The sequence below is a fragment of the Chrysochloris asiatica genome, unplaced genomic scaffold (assembly GCF_000296735.1).
Source record: "Chrysochloris asiatica unplaced genomic scaffold, ChrAsi1.0 scaffold00116, whole genome shotgun sequence".
Taxonomy (NCBI): Eukaryota; Metazoa; Chordata; class Mammalia; order Afrosoricida; family Chrysochloridae; genus Chrysochloris; species Chrysochloris asiatica.
The window spans coordinates 1502730-1524281 of NW_006408634.1; the positions used below are offsets into that span (position 1 = coordinate 1502730).

The 21552-nt window shown below is 55.4% G+C and overlaps 3 protein-coding genes across 3 annotated transcripts in view; all 3 read right to left on the bottom strand.

Annotated features, from left to right (window-relative positions):
* The window catches only part of SSC5D (scavenger receptor cysteine rich domain containing (5 domains)), a 33325-nt gene extending 25716 nt beyond the window's left edge, over window positions 1-7609 (bottom strand). Inside the window, exons 1-6 of the mRNA XM_006868289.1 lie at window positions 7585-7609; window positions 7190-7216; window positions 6611-6919; window positions 6181-6297; window positions 5867-5986; window positions 4797-5105 (exon numbers count right to left, since the gene is read on the bottom strand). Of these exons, the coding sequence (XP_006868351.1) occupies window positions 4797-5105; window positions 5867-5986; window positions 6181-6297; window positions 6611-6919; window positions 7190-7216; window positions 7585-7609 (907 nt within the window). The remainder of the gene's footprint in view (window positions 1-4796; window positions 5106-5866; window positions 5987-6180; window positions 6298-6610; window positions 6920-7189; window positions 7217-7584) is intronic.
* Window positions 7610-9248: 1639 nt separating this feature from the next.
* Window positions 9249-10906, bottom strand: NAT14 (N-acetyltransferase 14 (GCN5-related, putative)). Its single transcript, XM_006868093.1, has 2 exons — window positions 10838-10906; window positions 9249-9797 (listed from the first exon to the last, which is right to left on the bottom strand). The coding sequence occupies exons 1-2, from the start codon at window positions 10904-10906 to the stop codon at window positions 9249-9251; spliced, it is 618 nt and encodes a 205-aa protein (XP_006868155.1).
* A 1215-nt stretch (window positions 10907-12121) lies between these two features.
* On the bottom strand, window positions 12122-15376 carry ZNF628 (zinc finger protein 628). Its single transcript, XM_006868094.1, has 2 exons — window positions 12914-15376; window positions 12122-12832 (listed from the first exon to the last, which is right to left on the bottom strand). Exons 1-2 carry the CDS (start codon window positions 15374-15376, stop codon window positions 12122-12124), a joined length of 3174 nt encoding a protein of 1057 aa, XP_006868156.1.
* Window positions 15377-21552: the final 6176 nt, after the last annotated feature.

Here is a 21552-nt window from a genome sequence, read left to right on the forward strand (position 1 = left end):
ACAATGTAATCACCTCTGTGATGAGATCTGACACAATGTAATCACCTCTGTGATGAGATCTGATACAATGTAATCACCTCTGTGATGAGATCTGATATAATGTAATCACCTCGGTGATGAGATCTGATACAATGTAATCACCTCGGTGATGAGATCTGATACAATGTAATCGCCTCTGTGATGAGATCTGATATAATGTAATCACCTCGGTGATGAGATTTGATACAATGTAATCACCTCAGTGATGAGATTTGATACAATATAATCACTTCTGTGATGAGATCTGCTATGAGCAGCCAATCAATTGAAAGGGCATTTCCTCAAAGGGTGTGGCTTGCATCCAGCACATATGTGCATTCTGGCAAAGCCCTCTGGCTTGTTGCTCAATCTGAGTGAACTGTCACATTGCCTGGTGCTGTTGGGATTCTTTAGCCTCCGTAGCACGTGAACCAGCAGCCTGCCATCTGACCTGCCAATCTTGGATTTATCCACCTCCCCAGGCAGCAGCCTGCTGCTGACCTGCTGATTTTGGCTTTATCAGACCCTGCAGCTATGTGATGCCAGGAGAAGCCTCCAATCTGACACCTTACCCATGAACTTTGGACTTGCCAGTCTCTACAACCACAGGCCACCACTTGTATGTCAGTCTGTCATACTGTGGTGGCTTCCATGATGCTGTGATACTGTGAGCAATGTTACTGACATTTTAAATTCTAGCAGGGTATGCCCAGATTTCAGCAGCGCTTCCAGACTAAGACAGGCTAGGAAGAAGGAGAGGCAGACGACTTCTGAAAACCTTATGAATTTCAGAGGACCATTGTCAGGTGCACTGCCAGAAGGTGAGCCACTCAGGTTGGAAGGCTCTCAGAATGCAACAGGGAAGAGCTCCCTCATTGCGGGACTTTCTTTTCTGATTGGGTGCTATTCAAAATGAGGAGAAACTGCTGAAAATATTCATTAATAATCAGAACATGGAATGTATGAAGTATAAATCTAGGAAAATTAGAAGTTATCAGAAATGATAATAAGGATTACATAAAGATCAATATCCTAGGCATTAGTGAGCTGAAATGGACTGGTATTGGCCATTTTGAATCTGACATGGTTTATTCTGCCGGAAACAACAAATTCAAAAGCAATGGTATAGCATTCATCATCAAAAAGAACATTTTAAGATCTATCGTGAAGTACAATCCTGTCTGATAGAATTATATCCATACGCCTACAAGGAAGGCCAAGTGAATACCACGATTGATCAAATTTAGGCATCAACCATTAAAGCCACTGATGATGAAATTGAAAAATTCTACCATCTTCTTCAGTCTGAAATTCATCAAACGTGCCATCAAGATAGGTTGATAATTATTGATGATTAAAATCTGAAGGCTGCAAACGAAGAGGAAGGATCAGAAGCTGGAAATATGACATTTGGTGACAGAAATGATGCTGAAGATCACATGATAGGATTTTGCAAGACCAGTGACTTTCACTGCATATACTTTTTAAAAAACAACAGTAAAGGCAGCTATACAAATGGACCTCACCAGATGGAATATGCATGAAACAAACTGACTACATTTGTGGGAAGACATGGTGGCAAAACTCCCTATCATTGGTCAAAACAAGGCCAGGTAGACTGTGGAACAGACCATCAAGTGCTCATATGCAAGTTCACGATGTCACTGAAGAAAATTAAACAAGTTCACAGGAACCAAACTATGACCTTGAACATATACCACATGAATTTAGAGATCATCTGGAGAAGAGATTTGATGCATTAGACATTGATGACCAGAGACCAGAAGAACTGTGTGATGAAATTAAGAACATCATACAAAAAGAAAGCAAAAGGTCATTAAGACAAGAAAGAAAGAAAAGACAAACATGGATGTCAGAAACAACTCTGAAGCTTGCTCCACAGGGTAGAGATGCTAAAGAAAATGAAAGAAATTAGGATGTAAAAGAGCTGAACAGAAAATCTCAAAGGACAACTCCAGAAGACAAAGTGTTATAATGAAATGTGTAAGGACATGGAGTTAGAAAACCAAAAGGGAAGAACATGCTCAGCATTTTTCAAGCTGAAAGAACTAAGGAAAAAATTCTAGCCTCAACTTGCAATATAGCGTAGTGGCTACGAATCGGGCTGCGAACCTTAAGGTCAGCGGTTCGAAACTACCAGCCACTCCGCGGGAGAAAGATGAGGCTTTCTACTCCCGTAAAGATTTACACCCTCGGAAACCCTGTACAGGGTCGCTATGGGTCGGAACCGACTCGACGGCACTTAACAACAACAATGGGCAAAATATGGAATGATGCAGAAAGCATCAAAAGAAGATGACAAGGGAGTACTCAGTCATCGTACTATAAAGAAATGGTCAATGTTCAACCATTTCAAGAAGTATCACATGATCAAGAGCCAATGGTACTGAAGGAGGAAGTCTAAACTGTACTGAAGGCACCGGGGAAGCACAAGGCTCCAGGAATTGATGGAATACAGATTAAAATCTTTCAACAAACTGATAAAATGCTGGAGGTATTCATTCACTCATCTATGCCAAGAAATTTGGAAGACAGCTATCTGGCCAACTGATCAGAACGCCATATTTGTGCCCATTCCAAAGAGAGGTGACCCAGTGGCATGCTTCATCAAACAATATCATTAATATCACACGCATGAAAAATTCTGCTGAAGATAATTTAAAAATGATAGCAAGAGTACATCAACAGGGAACTGTCAGAAACTCAAGCCAGATTTAGAAGATGACGTGGATCTAGGGCTATCACTGCTGATGTCAGATGGATCTTGGCTGAAAGCAGAGAATACCAGAAAGATACCTGTGCTCTACTGACTATGCAAAGACTTTCAATTGTGTGGACCATGACAAGGTATGGAGATCATTGCAAAGAATGGGTATTCCAGAACACTTAGTTATGCTCACAAAGAATGTGTGCAGAGACGAAAAAAGAAACAATCATTCAAACAGAACAAGAGGACACTGAATGGTTTAAAATTAAGAAAGATGTGTGCCAGGGTTGTATTCTTTCACCATAGTTATCCAATCTGTACGCTGAGCAAATAATCTGAGAAACTGGATTATATGAAGAAGAACGTAGCATCAGGATTGGAGGAAGACTCATTAACAACATGTGATATGCAGATGATACAATCTTGCTTGCTGATGAAGATCAAAGACCACAGCCTTCAGAAAGGATTGCACCTCAATGTAAAGAAAACAAAAATTGGACCAATAAATGACATCATGATAAATGCATGAAAGCTTAAAGTCATCAAAGACTACATTTTGATTGGATCCACAATCAACACTCATGAAAACAGCAGTCAAGAAATCAAATGACGTGTTGTATTAGGCAAATCTGTGGCACGAGACCTCTTTAAAGAATTCAAGAGCAAACATATCAATCTGGGGACTATGGTGCACCTAACCCAAACCATGGTATTTTCAATGACCTCATGTGCATGTGACAGTCAGACAACGAATAAGGAAGACCATAGAAGAATTGATGCATTTGATCTAAGGTATTGGAGGAGAATACTGAAAGTCCCATGAACTACCAGAAGAACATACAAATCTGTGTTGGAAGAAGTGCAGCCAGAATGCTCCTTAGAAGCCAGGCTAACGAGACTTTGTCTCTCATACTTCAGGCATGTTTTTGGGAGAAGGACATCATGCTAGGTAAAGTGGAGGGTCAGCAAAAAAGAGGAAGACCCTCCCCCCTCAATGAGAGGGATTGGCACCATGGCAACTGAAACAGGCTCAAACATAACAATTGTGAGGATGGTACAGTCTGGGGCAGTGTTTAATTCTTTTGTGCATAGAGTCACTATGAGTCAGAACCGACTTGATGGCACCTAAGAACAACCACATCATCAACAACCAAATGAGCCATTTCCTTGAGATCAATTTCTGTATGTGTATATAAAAGCTTCACTGGTTTGCTTCTCTAGAGACCCCACCTGAGGCATTAGTTGCCTGTAATTCTGCTCTGATTCATGGAGAGAGATCGAAGGTACAACAAAGCGGAGCATCGTCAGGGCCTGCCCCATCAGCACCATCATTGGTAACTTTGAGTCCATTGTCTCCCCATTGTATCCATCCATCTCATGGACGGTGCAGCTACAAGTCATGGAATGTCTAGCTACAAGAAGCTCAAAGAGAGGCAGAGGATGGATGCTTCCTCAAAGCCTCAGAGGGAGCCAATGCTGACACCCTGATCAGGACCTCAGCACCTCCAGAAGTGTGGTGATAGGTTTCTGTTCTTAAGAGACATCCACTTTGCAGTGTTTTCTGTTACAACAGTGCTTAGGAGGCCCGGCCATAGGGCAGAGGTCAGGTGGTGTTCCTCCAAACCCCACCTCCTTGTACGCAGGAACTCGGCTCATGCCTGCCAAGGGCACATTCTTGGCCCCACTGCACAATTGGTGAAACTGAGACTGGGAGAGTTGGTCCCTGGCTGGTCACTGGACATGGTCATGGCTTCAAACCATTGCTTCTTTCATCTCCCCAAGAGAAGAAGGAGGAAGGAGGGGATTGGGGAGCAGGTGATGGATCCTAGCTCCAGGCATCATTCACACAAGTGAGGAGTCTGTTTTAGGAGTCACCTATACAGATGAAGGTCCCTAGTCCAAGGCATCACCTGCCCAGGTGAGGGGTCCCTAGTCCCAGGGGTCACCTGAACAGGTAAGGGGTCCGTAGCTCAAGGAAGAGGGGCAGATCAGGAGAGGGGAAAAAGACTAGGGCCTGGGGGTATCCTCAAGGGACCCTGCCCTTACATACCAGTGCAGACCAGCCCTGCGTCCTCATTGTGGTCACAGTTGCTCCGACCCCAGGGGCTTCGTGGACAGTCGCGGAGGGCCTGTTCTCCACCTCCACACCCGACATCATCCATCCACACGGGCCCTGAGCCTGGGCCAAATCGGGCACCTCCAGGGGCGGCCAGCGCTCCCCCACAGCCCAGCTCCCGACAGGCCACAGCAGCGTCCCTCAGGTCCCAGCCATCGTCACAAACTGTCCCCCAGCGCCCTGCGTGCCACACTTCCAGCCGGCCGGCGCAGGCATGGGGGCCTAAAGCCAGCCGCAGCCGATCTGGGAGACAGAGGGAATGGAGGGGGACAGTGAGGAGTCAGGAAGACTGAGGGACAGTGGGAGGTATGGGGGCAGTGGACCTAGGAACAGTGAGAGGTCTGGAGAGCAGTGAGGGACCAGGGGGACAGTAAGGGCCTTAGGGGGGACAGTGGGGAGCCTAGGGGCATGGTGGGAATCCTGGGGAGACCTGGCGAACACTGGGGGGCCTGCAAGGATAAGGAGAGGTATGAGGGGACAGGAAGGGATCATCTAGGGAGACAGGGGAGGTGTGGGGAACAGTGCGGAGCCAGGGGGCAGTGAGGGACTTCGGGGATAGTGAGGGGTCTGAAGAACAGTGGGGGGCCTGGGGACAGTGGGGACCTAGGGGGGACAGGGAGGGTCTTGGAGGGATAGTTAGGGACCTGGGGTGCTGGGAGGGGCCTATAGGGATAGGGAGAGGCCTGGGGGACCCCCTCATTCCTTATCTGGGGAAATTGAGACCCAGAGAAGGTAGTGAGTGGCTTGTCCGGTAGCAGGGTTGTGCACGGGACCTGCCCATTAAGGGGAGAAAGCAGGAGCGGGGCAGCAGGGGCAGGTGGCCAGGGGCTGGGCCTCAGATGCTTGGGCCACTGGCTCAGGAATAAATACTGGACAGGTGGCAGCATGAGTGGGAGCCAAGGCTGGACTTCCTGAACCCCCCCACCCCCACCCACCAAGGGCTTCAGAGGGCTGGGCCTGGGGTCTCCAGGGATTTGCTTGGGGATGGGGCTGAGGAGACTTACATTGGCGAGGAGCCCCCGTGCTCAGCACCGGGGCCCTGGTGGACTTGGCCTGCTTGGGTGGTCGGGGGTTCTTCTTCCGGGGGCCACCACTGTTCTGGGGGTTCCCTGCTGGGCGGGGAGCTAGATAGAGAAGAAGACAGACAGGAGGACAAAACCCAGACTTCCACCTGCCTGTGGGTAGGGGCTTCTTTGTCAGACTCAGGTAGAGTTGGAGGTCTTGACAGGAATGTGGGGGCTATTCTGAACGGGGACCAGACCCCCCCCCCCAGTGAGGCCAGGAGAGCCTGAGGCAGAGACTGGTTCCTAGGGCTCACCAGGTGTCGAAGAGGGCACCTCGGACCCTGGGCTGACCTCCCCAGACAACCCCCGCCACAGGTCCCCATCCACGAGGAAGGCTGACTGGTCCCTGGAGCTGGCTGACATGCGCTGGCCTACAGAGAGAACAGGAACTGTGAGTGGACGGTGCCCTGGACGGTGCCCTGGAAGTGGAGCAGGGCCTAGGACACCCCAAATCTGGTCCTCGGGGGCTATGCAGCTAGCACTCGTAAGGAGGGGGTCCCCAAGGGAGGTAGTGGCTTTTGAGGGTTAAAGGTCGGGCATCTGGACTCATGCATGGACCCTCAGACCTATCAGGTCTGAGGGCTTGGATTCCCAGTTCATCTTGGAAGGAACCTCCTCAAGTGAAGGACCAGGGACCCCTAACCTTCAAGGCCATCGTGGTCCAGGGACACCCCCTCCCCTCACCTGCACACACCACGCCTGCGTCCTCCTCGTGAGAGCAGATATGTGCCTTCCAGCCACGGTGAGGGCACAGGCCCAGCTGTCTCTCGCTGCCCCGACAGGCCAGCTCGCTAAGCCACACGGGTCCGGTGCCCTCCCCAAAGAAGGCTCCTCCAGGGGCGGCCAGCGCTCCCCCACAGCCCAGCTCCCGGCAGGCCACAGCGGCGTCCCTCAGGTCCCAGCCATCGTCACAAACCGTCCCCCAGCGCCCCGCGTGCCACACTTCCAGCCGGCCGGCGCAGGCGTGGGGGCCATCGGCCAGGCGCAGCCGCTCTGGGGATGGAGGAAAGGCTCTGACCCCGGGGAGCAGAACCCAGAGGTCCTGGGGAAGAATGAGGGCAAGGGGACAAGTGGGAGGCCAGCCGCTATAGGGGGGGAGGGGGGGAACCCAGACACTTGGACACTCAGGTGGGGGTTGTGGTTACCAGGAGGGCCAGACCGCGTAGGTCACACGGGGACAGCATGGCCAGGGTCGTGGTGGAGGCTGAGGCGAAGCCGCATGGGGCAGGCTGGGAGCTCGGGAGTGCTGGGGGGGGCACTTACCGACAGCCTGGGTCCCCATCAGAGCAGCTGCAGGAGGGGAGGGTTGACAGGTAGGACAGAGTGAGGGCAGGTCCCACCCAAGGGACATCCTTTCTGCATGATGGGCATATCCAACATACCACACACACACACAAGTCCTCACACTTTGGACCCCGAACCTCACTGTAGAGCCAAGCGAGGACCGGATCCTTTGTGTCTCCCTAGGGTCACATGGCTAACTGGTCCCCACCCCAGGGTCAGGGCCCAGGAGGGAGGAGAGACTGGACATTCCAGGAGAGAGACAGGCTTCTCCAGGGATTGCCGTCCCAGAAGTCAGAGTCCCTGCACTTGGTGAGGAAGGGATCAGAGGGCGAGGATGCAGGACCCCGAGTCTCCCAGGAGGACGAGCCACTCACCGAGGAGGCAGACCAGGACCCTCATGCTTGCAGAGTCTGGGGCTTGCCCAACGGAGTAAAAGGGGCGAGGAGGAGAAGGCAGCCCCGGGAGGGAAGTGCTTGTGGAGGAGAGAGCAGGCAGGGGCTGGACGCTTCTCCTCAAGGAGGCGGCAGGGGACAGCGGGGGCAGGGAGGGGGCTGGTCGGCGGCTGGGGTGTGGGGAGGAGGGGGGTGACTGGCTGGCTGCGGGGAGAGAGGGAGGGTGTCCAAACTGCAAACACCCACACGAGAATGGGTCAGGCTTGAGACCAAAGCCTCTACTGAACTTACAGAGCTGGGGTCCAGGCCGAGCCAGCAAGGAGGTGGCTACGAGGAGCACCCCACCCACCCACCCACTGCCTCCTCTCGTGCGTGCCCAGCCAGGACTGATGGCCAGACCCCCGTGGTGGAGGGGATGGAGGTTTGGGCTGGGTACATCTGGGGTTGGGTGCAGCAAGAGGGTTTGTAGCCAGACACCAGGAAGGACTTTCTGGTTAGGACAGAAGGCTGAGCAAGTCCCCTCCTCCCTGCCCCTCCCACCAGTAGGCTTGAATGTAAAGTTCTAACTTAGGAATCTGGAAGGAGGAATGATTAAGCTTAGGTGGCCCCAGTGGGTCATAAATGGGAAGGGGGGTCATGGGGAGATCTATCTGTCTTGGTCAAGGTTTGGGTGGGGGTACTGAGAACTACACACACACAACAGGATCACACACACACACTGACACATACTCTCTCACATGCATCCACACACATACACTCACACAATACGCATACATATTTACTCACACACATGTGCACCACACACACACACACACATTCACTCACACGCTTTCTCTCTGCACAAGGCAGCTGCGAGGTGGAAAAAATTCTGTAATGGGGCTCGTGAGTCAGAAGGGCTGGCAGAGGCCGGGGCCGCCATGAGCTCATCGCCTCCCCTCCTCCCCGTCTAGCTGCCCCCCAAACAATTCATGTCAACTTGGGGAAGAGAAGCCAGACAGATGGGGGCTGTCTGGAGATGGGCTGGAAAAGGCATCAGAAACAGAGGCGGGCACACAGCAGTTCGGACTTTATTAACAAACTAGTGTAAAAAACCAGATGGGCCTGGAAGGAGGAGTGGAGGGCATGCCATCTGGCCCACCGCTCTCAGCTCTTGACCTTTCCAAACCCCCACCCCCTCCCATCGCACCAGGCTCCCCGGCATGCAGACAGCCCTCCCCTGCCAAAGCTCCCCTCACCCCCATGGACCCTCCCAACCCATTCTGCAGCCCTGTCCCCTGCAACCACAGGCATCAAATCCCACCCCATGCTCAAGGAGCCCCCCACTGAAGGATGCCCAGGCTGCTAAGCCCCTCTCTTGGGAGCATTCTGCTCAGCCTCTGGCCCCCCCCCCCCAACATCTCTCCCAGGTTTGTAGCACAGATGGGAGGGGGAAGGTTTCCCAGTGCAGAAGGAATCTGAAACAGAGGGTTGGGCAAGCTGACCTTTGGTGGCCCCCAAGAGAGAGCCGGGAGGGGAGAAAGGGATTCTGCTTTGAGAAAGCCCAGCAGTGGACAGAGTGGAGCAGGCAGGCCGGGCACACAGTGGGTGCTCACTGCATGCTGATTTCCCACCCTGACTCAACTCTCCCAGGGCAGGGCAGAGGGCAGTCACAGGTCTTTGCTGAATTCCCGCACTAGCAAGTAGCCCATACAGCCCCAGCCTCCATCTGCCTGGTACCCACAACCCTCCAACATTCCTGCCACCCCCCAGGCAGCCACAGCCACCGGGACCACGAGACGGGCCCGTGGTTCACCCATGCCCCCTGCCCAGGCGCGGGCCCGAGCCTCAGCGAAGGCTAGCAGCCTCCTGCCCACACCGCGGCGGCGGTGCCACCGGGAAACAGAGAGGCGAGTGACCCGGGCCCCATCCCCTGCGTTTGTGCCAGGCGCCAGAGCCAGGACGCCACACACATCACCAGAGCCACGCACGGCCACCCAGGGCCCCCCCAGGCCACCAGGTGGAGGTAGCGAGCCCCACCTGGCCCTGAGGCCCAGTTTCACAGCAGCCACAGCCAGGAACACCGGCAGGAGGAGGGCCAATGCGAAGGAGGCCAACAGGAAGCGGAGGCCACTACTGGCTGCTGCTAGGAGGAGCAGGGCCGGGGGCCGCGTTAGGGCGTGCAGGGCCACTCGATTTTCTGTGTCCTTCACGCCGGCCTGTGGGCAGGAGGGTGACCGTGAGGGACAAGGGCTCCTCTGTCCATTACACCAGCACCTTGTGGGTACCAGGGACAAGGAACTGAGAAGGACAAATGGCATGATGGGAGGTCTCTGAGGGAAGGACAGGCCTAGCAGGGACCTTGTCTACATAGTCACCAGTGAGCAGGGTCTTCTGGCATGCTGGGTGTTGAGGGAATGGGGAGGAGGGGGAGTGAATGAACAAGTGAAGTAATGAATGAGTGAGTGAATGGATGAGTGAGCGAATGGATGGATGAATAAGTGAATGGATGGATGAGTAAATGTGGAAGAATTAATGTGTGAACCCAAGAGCAGATGGGTGGATACATATATTAGGAATCAATGATTGAGTGAACCCAAGAGCAGATGGGTGGATACATATATTAGGAATCAATGATTGAGTGAACGAATGAATGAACGAACCAGTGTGTGAATGTGAATGATTGGATGAATATTTGAAAATGAATGAATGGCTGATAATAAATGAATGAATGGATGGATAAATGAATGCATGAGTGAATGAATGCATGAAAGAGTATGAATGAATGATGCTTAGATGGAAGAATGACTGCATGAATAGAAAGGTGAATGAGTTTGTGAATGAATGAATGAATGCATGAATGAACGCGTACATGAGTTAGGAGCCATGGTGGCAACCACCTGAAGGGGGCGGACTGAGGGGACTAAGGCTTCAGAAGTGACACTGGAAGGGAGGGGAGAGGACAGACAACAGCTCCAGGCTGTGGTGGGCACGGCTGTGCTTTGACCAGGCCTAGCGGGCTCTCGCTTGCTCACAGGGTGATGGATGCAGAGAAGGGGAGGAGGCTGCGTGCAGTCTGGCCCCACACCCTCCTGGTCCCTAGGTGGCTGGATCTTAGGTGGGGAGAGAGAAGGGGCCCAGCCACGAAGGTAGTCTTGGTGAAAAAGACCCTCCCTCCTTCCTGGGCTCCAGGGGCTCAGGGTGATGGGTGAGGGGGTGGCAGGACCCTCTTCTACCCCAGCCTGCCCACAGCTCTCACCTTCAGCATCTCCAGTACCAAAGACTTCTCGTCATCCCTCATCTCCCGCACCGACAGGCCAGGGGCCATGGTGCCCCCCGGGCCCAGGCCCAGCGCCCCTGAGGGAGCAGGCGCGTACCTGAGGAACACAAGGCTGTCAGCCCCCGCCTGCTCCAAGGGCGGGGTCCATTTCATTAGTGACCCGGTCCGGACCCCAGACTCCACGATGTCGGGTCCCGGCCCCTACCCAAAGCGAGGCACAGGACAGGCCAGGTTTCCCATCCATCCAGTGACCCTTTCTTTTCCCAGGGATCCCGCCCAGCCCCCTCCCCCGGGGCTGCTCAGCGATCTGCCCTAAATGTCCTGCGGGTACCCACACCTCGTACCCCTGGGCAACCTCCCAGGTGCCAGGGCCTCCCTGTGGATTTGTTTCTCTCCACCCCCCTCCCTGGACAGCGCCTAGGAGAGAGAACCTGCCAAGCGCCTCTGCAGGGTCGCTGCGATCCTTTGACAGCCTGCAGGGGGTTGGGGGGGGGGGCTGGGTCTGGAAGGGGTCGCCGGCGGAAGTGACGAGAACTCGAGCAGGAGGGGGGGATAGTGGGTGGTGCCTGACTCGCCTTAGCAACGGTTGCCAAGCATCCAAATGTGGGAGGGTGTGGGGAGGGGCAGAGTCAGGGAGTGATTATATTGCCAGGAAAAATGTGTGTGTCTGTGTGTAGGGGTGGTGGTGTCTCTTTGGTCCCCAAAGAGATGGAGCAATCGGGGTGTAGGGTGGGTCTGGGGATGAGTCAAGGTCCGCAGGATGGGACGCAGTGGTGCGGTGAGGGAGGCTCACCAGGCACTTGGAGGATGGGCACTCGCTCACTTACCAAGGTTCCCTTGTTGCTAGGCAACGTGAGCGCCTGTGTGCGTGCGTAGAGAGAAGGGTGGCAGAGGATAGATTCTCTCTGGCTGTGGCACTCTTCCCAGGAAGGGGCCAGAGTAGCCATCAGCATCCAGGGGTCTCTGAGCAGGTAGTCCCTTAGGGTGAGAATCCCCATCCACCCCTTTTCAGAGCAGGGGCCACCCTCTTCTAAGGACAGGGAAACGGACCCCACATCCAAGTGACTGGCTCTGGACCGGGGAGCCAGAGCTAGAGTCCCAGTTCTGATCCTGATACTCCTCCTCCTGCCCCAAGCCCACGACCCCAATTAAAGTAAAGCGAAGGAGATTCTGGGCCTTGGTTTTTATTAGCAGACTCAGTCTGCAGTCTCCCGTGCCCAGGTAGGACCCAGTTGCTATGAGACAAGAGGTACCCGGCGGCCCTCAGAACGTGTGCACCAGCTGGACCGTGGGCAGAGTCTGCACGATCTGGATGGAGGGCAGGCCTTGCTGGGCCCCGGCCCCCACACTGGCTGGGACCACCTGGACCATCTGGGGGGTGGGTGCTGTGGGGAAACCTCCAGGGGCAGAGGCCGGTCCAGCCACAGGTGGGGCCAAGAGCTGCAACGTGGCACTGCCAGCCCCGACACTGCCCGTCTCTAGAAGCTCCGTGGTCGGGGCACTGCGGATGATGAGAAGTTTCTGTCCAGGTGGGCCAGGGGCAGGAGGCTCTGCCAACCCAGCAGGGAGGGTCTCCACCTCCTGTACGCACAAGCGTGTCTGCTCGCCATCCACCCCGCTGAGCACCAGGACGCTCTGCAGCCCCTCGTCCGTCTGCAACGTCTCAAAGTGCACGTCCTGGACCACGCCGGCGCTGGCCTCGCCGTCCCCCGCCTCTCCCTGGCCAGGGCCCGGGAGCAGTTCCTCTCCTGTCCCACTCTGAACCACCAGCAGGTTAGTTGGGGCCTCAGTAGTCACACTGCCCCCACTGGGACCAGACAGCTGGCTCGTCACGGGCTGCAGCTGGACTGTGGTCACTTCCTGGGCCGGCTGTAGCTGGACTGTGGTCACTTCCTGGGCCGGTTGCAGCTGGACGGTGGTCACTTCCTGTGCCGGTTGCAGCTGGACGGTGGTCACTTCCTGTGCCGGTTGCAGCTGGACGGTAGTCACTTCCTGTGCCGGCTGCAGCTGGACTGTGGTCACTTCCTGTGCCGGTTGCAGCTGGACTGTGGTCACTTCCTGGGCAGACCGAAGGGGCTGCAACTGAACACCACTCACTTCCTGTGTCCCTGTATCTCCAGCCCCCACATTCTGCAAAACTATGAGGCTCTGCCCTGCCCCACTGGCCCCAGAGCCATCCCCTCCCTGCATCCTCAGACCCCCAGGTCCCGGCAACCAGACTACACCAGGCGCCTGTCTAATCTTCCCCACGGCCTGTGGGCCCTGCCTTGCCCTGCCACAACCTCCGCTAGCACTGGGGGGAGGCAGCAGGATGAGTTTTGGGGGCACGGGTGGGGGAGGTGGAGTGGGGGACTGGACACTGCTGGGGATCAGCTGGAGGCCCTGGGCCGTCTGCAGCAAAAGGAAAGTCTGGGAGTTGGGGGCTGCAGGGCCCAGGGGTGGGGCCTGGCCTGTGCCCCCGGCCACCTCCAAGGAAAGCGTGGCCTGCAGGTGCGGAAGGACGTGGACATCTTGGGTAGCAGGTGGGACCGGCGCGGCAGCCAGAGGGGCCGGAGCCTGGGGACCAGCAGGGCCGGCAGCTGAGTTGGCGGGGGCGTGCGTCCTCAGGTGGCGCTGCAGGTATGCGGCCATGACGAAGCCACGGCCACAGATGGGGCAGGTAAAGGGGCGCTCAGCAGAGTGCGTGCGCTGGTGTAGCAGCAAGTTGGAGGAGTGCGTGAAGGTCTTGGGGCAGAGCGCACAGCGGAAGGGTCGCTCGCCCGTGTGCACACGCTGATGCTGCCGCAGGTTGGAGGTCTGCGCGAAGCTCTTGCCGCACACGCCACATGCGTGAGGCCGTTCCCCTGTGTGAACGTGCCTATGTCTCCGCAGGCACGAAGTGTTGCGGAAGGCTTTTCCGCACTCGCTGCAGGCGTAGGGCCGTTCCCCGGAGTGCAGCCGCAGGTGGTACTGGTAGTGTGAGGACCACTTGAAGGTGAGGCCACACTGGCCGCAGGTGAAGGCGCGGAGGCCCGTGTGCACACGCTGGTGGATGGCTAGCAGCGATGAGCGTTTGAAGGCCTTGCCGCACTCGCCGCACTGGTAGGGCCGCTCGCCAGTGTGGTCCCGCAGGTGGTAACGAAGGCCAGATGAGCCCTTGAAGGCCTTGCCGCACTCGCCGCACTTGTAAGGCCGCTCGGTGGAGGCGGCGGCGGGGGTAGGGGGTGGCGGTGGTGGTACAGGCTCCTGTGGGCAAGTGACCTCGGCTGCCTCAGCTTGTGGGGGCGGGCGCCCAGCCGCTGCCTCCTCCACGTGGCACTGCTGGTGCGCCAGGAGGCTAGCCAGCTGCGGGAAGGCCCCGTCACAGCTGCCGCAGCGGAAGGCCTGGCCACCAGCTGCACCATGGCTGTGCTGGTGGCGCGAGAGGCCCGCTCCCGTCCGGAAAGACTTGCCGCAGGGCAGGCAGGCAAAGCCCGGGGCCGCGGCTGTAGTGGGAGGTGTGGGGGACGGTGGGGATGGCAGGGGTGAGGGCGGGGCCAGCTCCGGAGGCGGCGGGGGGTCAGGCTGGGGGGTAGAAGAGGTTGGGGGCACCGTCTCAGGCCCGGGACATGGCTGGTGCTGCACCAATAGCTCCTCGCTGCCGAAGCCCAGCTCGCAGCCGTCACAGCGGAATACCAGCTCCACCGTGGTCTCAGCAGCAGCTAGGAAGAGCTCAGGGACTACCGGTGGGGGCGCAGGAGCCGGCGGGGGCCCTGTTGGGCCGTGGGACTGTAGGTGACGCTGTAGGTAGGCATCGGAGACAAAGACTTTCCCGCAGGGCTCACATTGGTGCTGGGGGGCGGGGGCGGCCGGGGCTGCGGTGACCGCGGCCCCGTGCGTCCGCTGGTGCAGTAGCAAGTTGGAGGAGTGCGTGAAGGTCTTGGGGCAGAGCGCGCAGCGGAAGGGCCGCTCGCCGGTGTGCACGCGCTGATGCTGCCGCAGGTTGGTGCTCTGCGTGAAGCTCTTGCCGCACACGCCACAAGTGTAGGGCCGCTCGCCCGTGTGCACGTGCCGGTGGCGCCGCAGGCTAGATGAATTTTTGAAGGCCTTGGGGCAGTCCAGGCACAGGTAGGGCCGCTCGCCCGTGTGCTGGCGCAGGTGGTACTGGTAGTGGGAAGACCACTTGAAAGCCAGGCCACACTGGCCGCAGGTGAAGGCCCGCAGGCCGGTGTGCACACTGCGGTGGATCTGCAGGAGCGATGAGCGTTTGAAGGCCTTGGGGCAGTCAGGGCACTGATAGGGCCGCTCTCCCGTGTGACCACGTTGGTGGTAGAGGAGGGCTGAGGAGCCCTTGAAGGCCTTGGGGCAGTCGGGGCACTTGTAAGGCCGCTCGCCTGTGTGTGTTCTCTGGTGGTGCAGGAGCCGTGAAGACCAGCGGAAGGCCTTGCCGCACTCGCCACACTCGTACTGCGCCACCGGGGCTGGGGCAGCGGGGCCAGGCTTGTCGCCAGCGCCCTCGGAGGTGGAGGCGGGCGCCATGTCCGCGTGTGAGCCGACCATCACACCTGGGGAGCGGGATGGGTCAGAGCGGGTGCTAGTTCTTTCAGAGCAAAGTGCCCTCCCTATGCGCCCAGACCTGGAGGACCCTCTCTTATGGATAAGGCTGCTCAGCATCCAGAAAAATCTGGGACAAATATGGATACCAGCTTGCAGAGTCAGCCTTGCTAGGATCTCGTGAACCACCTCTAGGGGCCTTGATAAGGTCAAAGATTTCTTTTTGACTGCTAGTCTGGACTCATGGTGTGGCACTGTAGGATCAGCACTGGACTGAGAACTACAAGGTGGGCAGTTCAAACCCACCAGCTGCTCCTTGGAAACCCTGTGAGTCAGAACCAACTCGACAGCACTTAACAGCAGTGGGTTGCATGTTGGGTTGCTAACTGCAATGTCAGTAGTTTGAATCCATCCACCCCCTCTGGAGAAAAATGTGGCTTTCAGCTTCTGTAAAGATTTACAGCCTAGGTCTTAGACCGTACTACAGCATTGCTGAGTGGGAGCCAGCTCGGCAGCACCAGTAGGTTTATAGGCGCTGCAACCCTATAGAGGGGCCCTATGAGTCAGAATCAACTCCATGGCAGTGGGTTTGGCTTTTGCATCTGGGTCCCCGCCAAAAGGTAAGCATTGTCCAAGTGGACAGAGAAAGGCCCCGAGGTGGAGCCAACGGTCCCCGATTGAGTGCTTTATCTAAAGACCGGCAGTGGGAAGCCACTCAGTGGCACTGCAGAAGGTGAGGCTGGCACACAGCGCAGCTAAGCGAGCTCTCAGGAGCCCTTCTACTCTATCACCACACACGGTGGGAGCCTCAAGTCGGAGTCTACTGGACTGTAACTGGCAGGCCTGGGATTTACTGGTTGGTTTACAGAGGGGGAGGGGGTCTTTTTTCATTACCTTGATCCCTTCCTTCCTCAAGAGAGCTTGCCCTCACTGGTCTCGGCTGAAGGCTCCTGACCCCACCCAAAGCCTTTGCTCACTATAGCTGAAGCCCTTCACAGTCCTTACGGGCGACCCCACTCTGATCCAGAGTCATTTTCTGACTGTACTTATTTACAGAAGGAGCCCTGGTGGTAAAGTGGCTAAGCATTCGGTTGCTAACTGGAAAGCCAGCGGTTTGAACCCACTAGCCGTGACAGTCGGCTTCTGTAAAGGCCTGCAGCCGTGGACAGCTTACAGGGTAGCTCTATGCGGCCTTTACTGTGAGCAGGACATGACGCCAAGGCAAGGAGTTTACCTTTTACGGCAGCATATTGCCAGGCATTTCTTGTGTGACATCACTAGTGGATTCCAATCGCAAATCTTTCGATTAGTAAACCCAAACCAACCCCAACCCCAACCAAACCCAAACCAACCCCAACCCAAACCCAACCCCAACCAACCCCAAACCAACCCCAACCCTAACCCCAACCCCAACCCTAACCAACCCCAACCCTAACCCCAACCCCAACCCTAACCCCAACCAAACCCAAACCCCAACCAAACCCAAACCCCAACCAACCCAAACCCAAACCCAAACCCCAACCCAAACCCAAACCCACTGCCATGGAATTGATCCTGAGTTCCTTGTAAGGTTTCCAACAGAGCAGAAAGCCTTACCTTCCTCCTGTGAAGCGGCTGGCAGGCTTGAAGTGACAGTCTTGCTGTTAGCAGTCCAGTGCTTATCCTGCAGCACCGGTAAATTAGTTGTTGTTAACTGCCAAGTCGGTTCCGACCCATAGCGACCCTGTATAAGGTTTCCAAGGAGACACTGGTGAGCTTGAACTGCCAACCTTGCAGTTCAAACGCCTTTGCAGTTTAACGCATTAACCTATGGCGCATCACACTACCTTCTTACCCAACATAAATGTCTTGGGTCACCATCATAACTGCTCCCTTGCATAAAACACTAGCCAGTGGTAGAGGGGCAAAATTTGGGCCTGCTCCATTCACATGCACCCCACCCCTACGGACCACCAGCTGGCTTGGTTCTTCTTCTTCTTCAGCCTTCAATTCCTCCTGGCTGCCTGGCCCTTGGTTGTTGTTGTTATGTGCCGTTGAGTCAGTTCTGACCCATAGCGACCCTGAACAGGGTTTCCGAGGCTATAAATCTTTATGGGAGCAGAAAGCCTCATCTTTCTCCCGCGGAGCAGCTGGTAGTTTTGAACTGCTGACCTTGTGGTTTGTAGCACAGTTCGTAACCACTACGCTACCAGAGGCCCTTGGTTAGTTCACTCCAAAAATAAATAAAAGCGTTCACAAGAGATCCTGCAACTCAACCGCCCCTACCCCAGTGGGTCTAGACCAGGGACTCATGGCCATGTCTGGACACAATTTTGACTGTTCTGGTGTAGCGCTGTAGGATAACGCACTAGACCACAAAGTCAGTTTGAACCACAAGGCCAGCATTTCCAACTCACCAGCCGTTCCGTGGAAACCCTATACAGGGTCGCCCTAGTCAAAAACGACTCCAAAGCATGGAACAGTCAAGGGGTGAAGGGTGCTGGCACCCAGTGGGTGGGGCCAATGGATATGGCTCCACCCACTCCACATACATAACAAATAAAAACCAGTTCCTTGGGCTAAGACTCGGAAGTCAGTAGGGCCCAGGTAGAGGGCGCAGCCACCCGCCCGCCTCGGTGCCAAGGCTCTGACTTCCTCCAATGAACACACAGTTGGGCCCGGCCGATAGCCACGGTCTCAGATGCCCTCGGTCGGGCTAACTTCCAAAGTTGCTTCTACAGTCTTCTGGACAGCCCAGATCAGCACACCCACCAGCTCCATCTCCCAATTGGAGTCCACTTCTGCCGGCTCAGTGGCCCAGTTCTCCGCCCCTTTACGGCAAAGCACCCCCCACACCTGATCCCTCCGCCATCTCCCCTCTGCACCGAGCCGCTTCCATTGGCCGTGTGTCCCCAGCATGCCACCTTCCTACTTCTGTCAGGGTCACCAATGACCTCTGTGGGGATAAGTCTGGAGGTCGTGGCCCTTCCCTGGGCTTCCAGGACCCCACCATCTTGGCTGTCTTTCCCCCGCTCTCGTCCTGTCCTGACTGGGGGTGTCAGCCCAGAAACTCATCCTTCAGCACACCCTCTCCTTGAGCAAGATCGTCATTCTCAGGACGTTAAATACCGACCGCCATGAGGTTCCTTTCAAATACACGTGACACACATATGCTAAAACATGTGACATGGCAATCGATGAGATGAACCGTCACCCCTGGAAATCTCTGCCCAATTCACAAGAAAACAACGCTGTTGTTGTGTGTGATCTAGTCAATTCCAGGCCAGAGGAGAACTAGTGCACAGAGTTTCCTAGACTGTAACAGACCCCCAACGAGATGGACTGGCACAGTGAGTGGAGCAACAGTGGGCTCAGGCAATCGTGAGGAGACCGCAGGACCGGGAGGTATTTCCGCTCTGAGCTCTGAGTCGGAACCGAGTCCATGGTGCTTAACAACAGCAACTACATATTCAGCGTCTCTCAAACTCAGCAAGGAACCTTGTCGCGTGGAAGCGTAAGCATTGGCCTGCTAACCTCAAGGTCAGTGGATCAGGCTCACCAGCAGTTCCCCAAGAGAAAGAGGTGACTTGTAAAGATTTAGTCTTGGAAACTCTATGGGGAGTTCTACTCTGTCTATTGGGGTTTTCTCAACTTCACCACTATTAATATTTAGGGATGGATGATTCTCCACTGTGGGGGCTATCCTATGCATTGTGAGTGTTTAGTAGCGCTTCTGGCCTCCACCCACTAGATGCCAATGCATGCCACCACCACCTGTGTACTTGTGAGGACCACAAGATGTCTGTGGGCACTGGCAAACTGGCCCTTGCCTACATGTACCCTCCAAGGGAGCAAACTGGTCCCCACTGAAGACCACTGCTATATATAATACATGGTCTACATATAGATAATACACTGCTATATATAATACGTTGTTAAGTGCCATTAAGACATTCTGACTGATAGCAACCGTGCATAGGGTTTCTAAGGACTGACTAGTGGGTTTGAACCACCAACTTTGTAGCTCAAACTGACTTTACAGTCCAGCTCATTATCCTGAAGTGCTATGTTCCCTTTTTTATGATCTGCCTCCCCAAAGAGGGGACCTCTGTCTGGTTCACTGTGGTACCCCAGCATCTGGACTGGCAGACAGAGCAATGTACAATAACCAATGCTGAATAAACAAAGGCTAGAAATACTCTTTGACAGGCTACAGGCACTTCCTCTGAAAAGTCCTTGCGTGATGCACACATTGAATACATTTGGCTACTCACCAAAAGGGTGAAGGTTCGAGTCCACCCGGGGTGTGTTGGAAGAAAGGCCTGGTGATCTGCTTCCAAAAAAATCAGTCACTGAAAACCCTCTGTAGGGCATTTCTACTCTGATAAGCATAGGGGTGGTGTGAGTCCAAATCCAGACCCACAGCGATAGGTTACTAATTGAAATGATCCATGTTCCCTTCATCACGTAAACAAGGCCTTTTAAGAGAGAAATTATCCCAAGAAGCTACACCTACTTTTGAGTAGGCCTGACATGACATGGGCTTCAACAAAAGACCCATGCCCCAAGAGTGCCTGGACCCAGCTCAGAACACGGTTGCACAAAACCAAAAATAATTTGCTGGTTGAGTGGATTATTACTCATGACGCCCCCATGTGTGAGAGTGCAGAACTGTGCTCACAGGGTTTGCAATAACTGTTTTTTCGGCAAGCAGATCTCCAAGCCTTTCTTCCGAGGCTCCTCTGAATGGACTTGACCATCTAATTTTTGGTGAGCAGTCCAGCGTATCCACCTTTTGCGCTTTCTAATCCTGGACCACACCCTTTCACCCGGTTGCACGTCCCCTTTAAGAGTATGTAACCCCAGCACACCATCTCCACATTCACTGAGCATTGCTGGGGCGCAATAGAGATCCAGTTTTCCTTCATTAACGAGTCTAGGAAACGGTTCCTCCTTATTAAGGAAAAACAGGGGATGAGAGGGCACACATAGCTACAAAAAAGCTGTCAAATAAAACAGCGAGCCCCGCCCCTCAAAATTAGCCTCTTGCCCTTTAAGAGGGCGGAGCCAGGCCAGGGGACAAAGTCGGGGGTGAAACAGCGACCTTCCCTTTAAGGCATCCCTTCCGGTTTTACGTTCTCCATTTCCCCGATGTCTCCACCCTCCGGGCCCTCGCCCCCACCCCCTCCGGTCTCTCACCTGCGGCCCGGGCCGGGGGAACGAGGGGAGGGAGCGCCCCAGGACCTTCCCGCAGGGGCCGATGGGAAGGTGGGGCCCCGGCAGCGGCGGTGTAGGAGCGGGGGCCGGGGAGGGGGGGGGCGGGGGCGCGCTCCCTCCCAACGGCCCCCGGCGCGAGGCACCCAACCTTTATCGGTGGCCTCTCGCGCACACAAACCCCGACGTCGGCGTGGGCGCGTCACGGCGCCGCGTGCGCCGAGTCCCCGCCTCCTACGACTCCCATTGGTCATTGGTGGCCTCGGTGCGTTCCCGGGCGCTGGCGGCGCGAGGCTCCCTGGGAGTTGTAGTTCCTATCGACGCCGGGTGTCAGTCCAGAAGTTGGTAACCGGGTTCTCGAGGCGGACCTTGGCCAAGAGGGGAGGGTTGCACGTTACCCTTAATTAGTATCGGACCCCTGTCATCTCAAGAAACATCCTGACGGGCAGCGTGGTTCCGAAGCGGGCCTCGCCCACCAAGAATGCAGTTCCTGTGGGGAAACTGAGGCCCAAGCTCACTTCCTGTGACCCAGAGTTCCTACGTGCTTGGGTTTATTAGGTGTCTGCTGCGGGAACTGGGGCGAAGCAAGGAGGACTAGTGACATTTTGGGTTAGAGAAGACCTTGTCCCTGATGGTGCAAACAAGCGCTAGGCTACTAACAAAAAACTTAAGTCATTTGAACCTACCCAGAGGTACCTCAGAAGAAAGGCCTGGCAATCAGCTTCCACCAGGTCACAACCATGAAACGCCTATGGAGCAGTTAGTTGTACTTTGCACACCTGGGGTCACCAGGAGTCAGAACCAATTTGACGGCGACAGGTTCTGACTCTTTAGTTCCTTGTCATGGGAGTGGCTGTCTTGTGCTTGTAGGGTATTGAGCAGCATCCCCGTCCTGATTGAGAACCACTGTCCAAAGGCAATCTGAATGCTCTTCTAACTGAAACGTTGACAATTTAAGCCTGCCCAGCAATACCTCGGAAGGGCTGGTG

Bases quoted from the DNA above. Each gene is read 5' to 3' on its own strand.
- NAT14 (XM_006868093.1), bottom strand. From the start codon at position 10,906: ATGGCCCCTGGCCTGTCGGTGCGGGAGATGAGGGATGACGAGAAGTCT. The intron at 9,798-10,837 runs GTGAGAGCTGTG...TCCTGCCCACAG, and splicing joins TGGTACTGGAGATGCTGAAG to GCCGGCGTGAAGGACACAGA.
- ZNF628 (XM_006868094.1), bottom strand. From the start codon at position 15,376: ATGGTCGGCTCACACGCGGACATGGCGCCCGCCTCCACCTCCGAGGGC. The intron at 12,833-12,913 runs GTGACCACAGTC...ACTACCGTCCAG, and splicing joins CCCTTCGGTCTGCCCAGGAA to CTGCAACCGGCACAGGAAGT.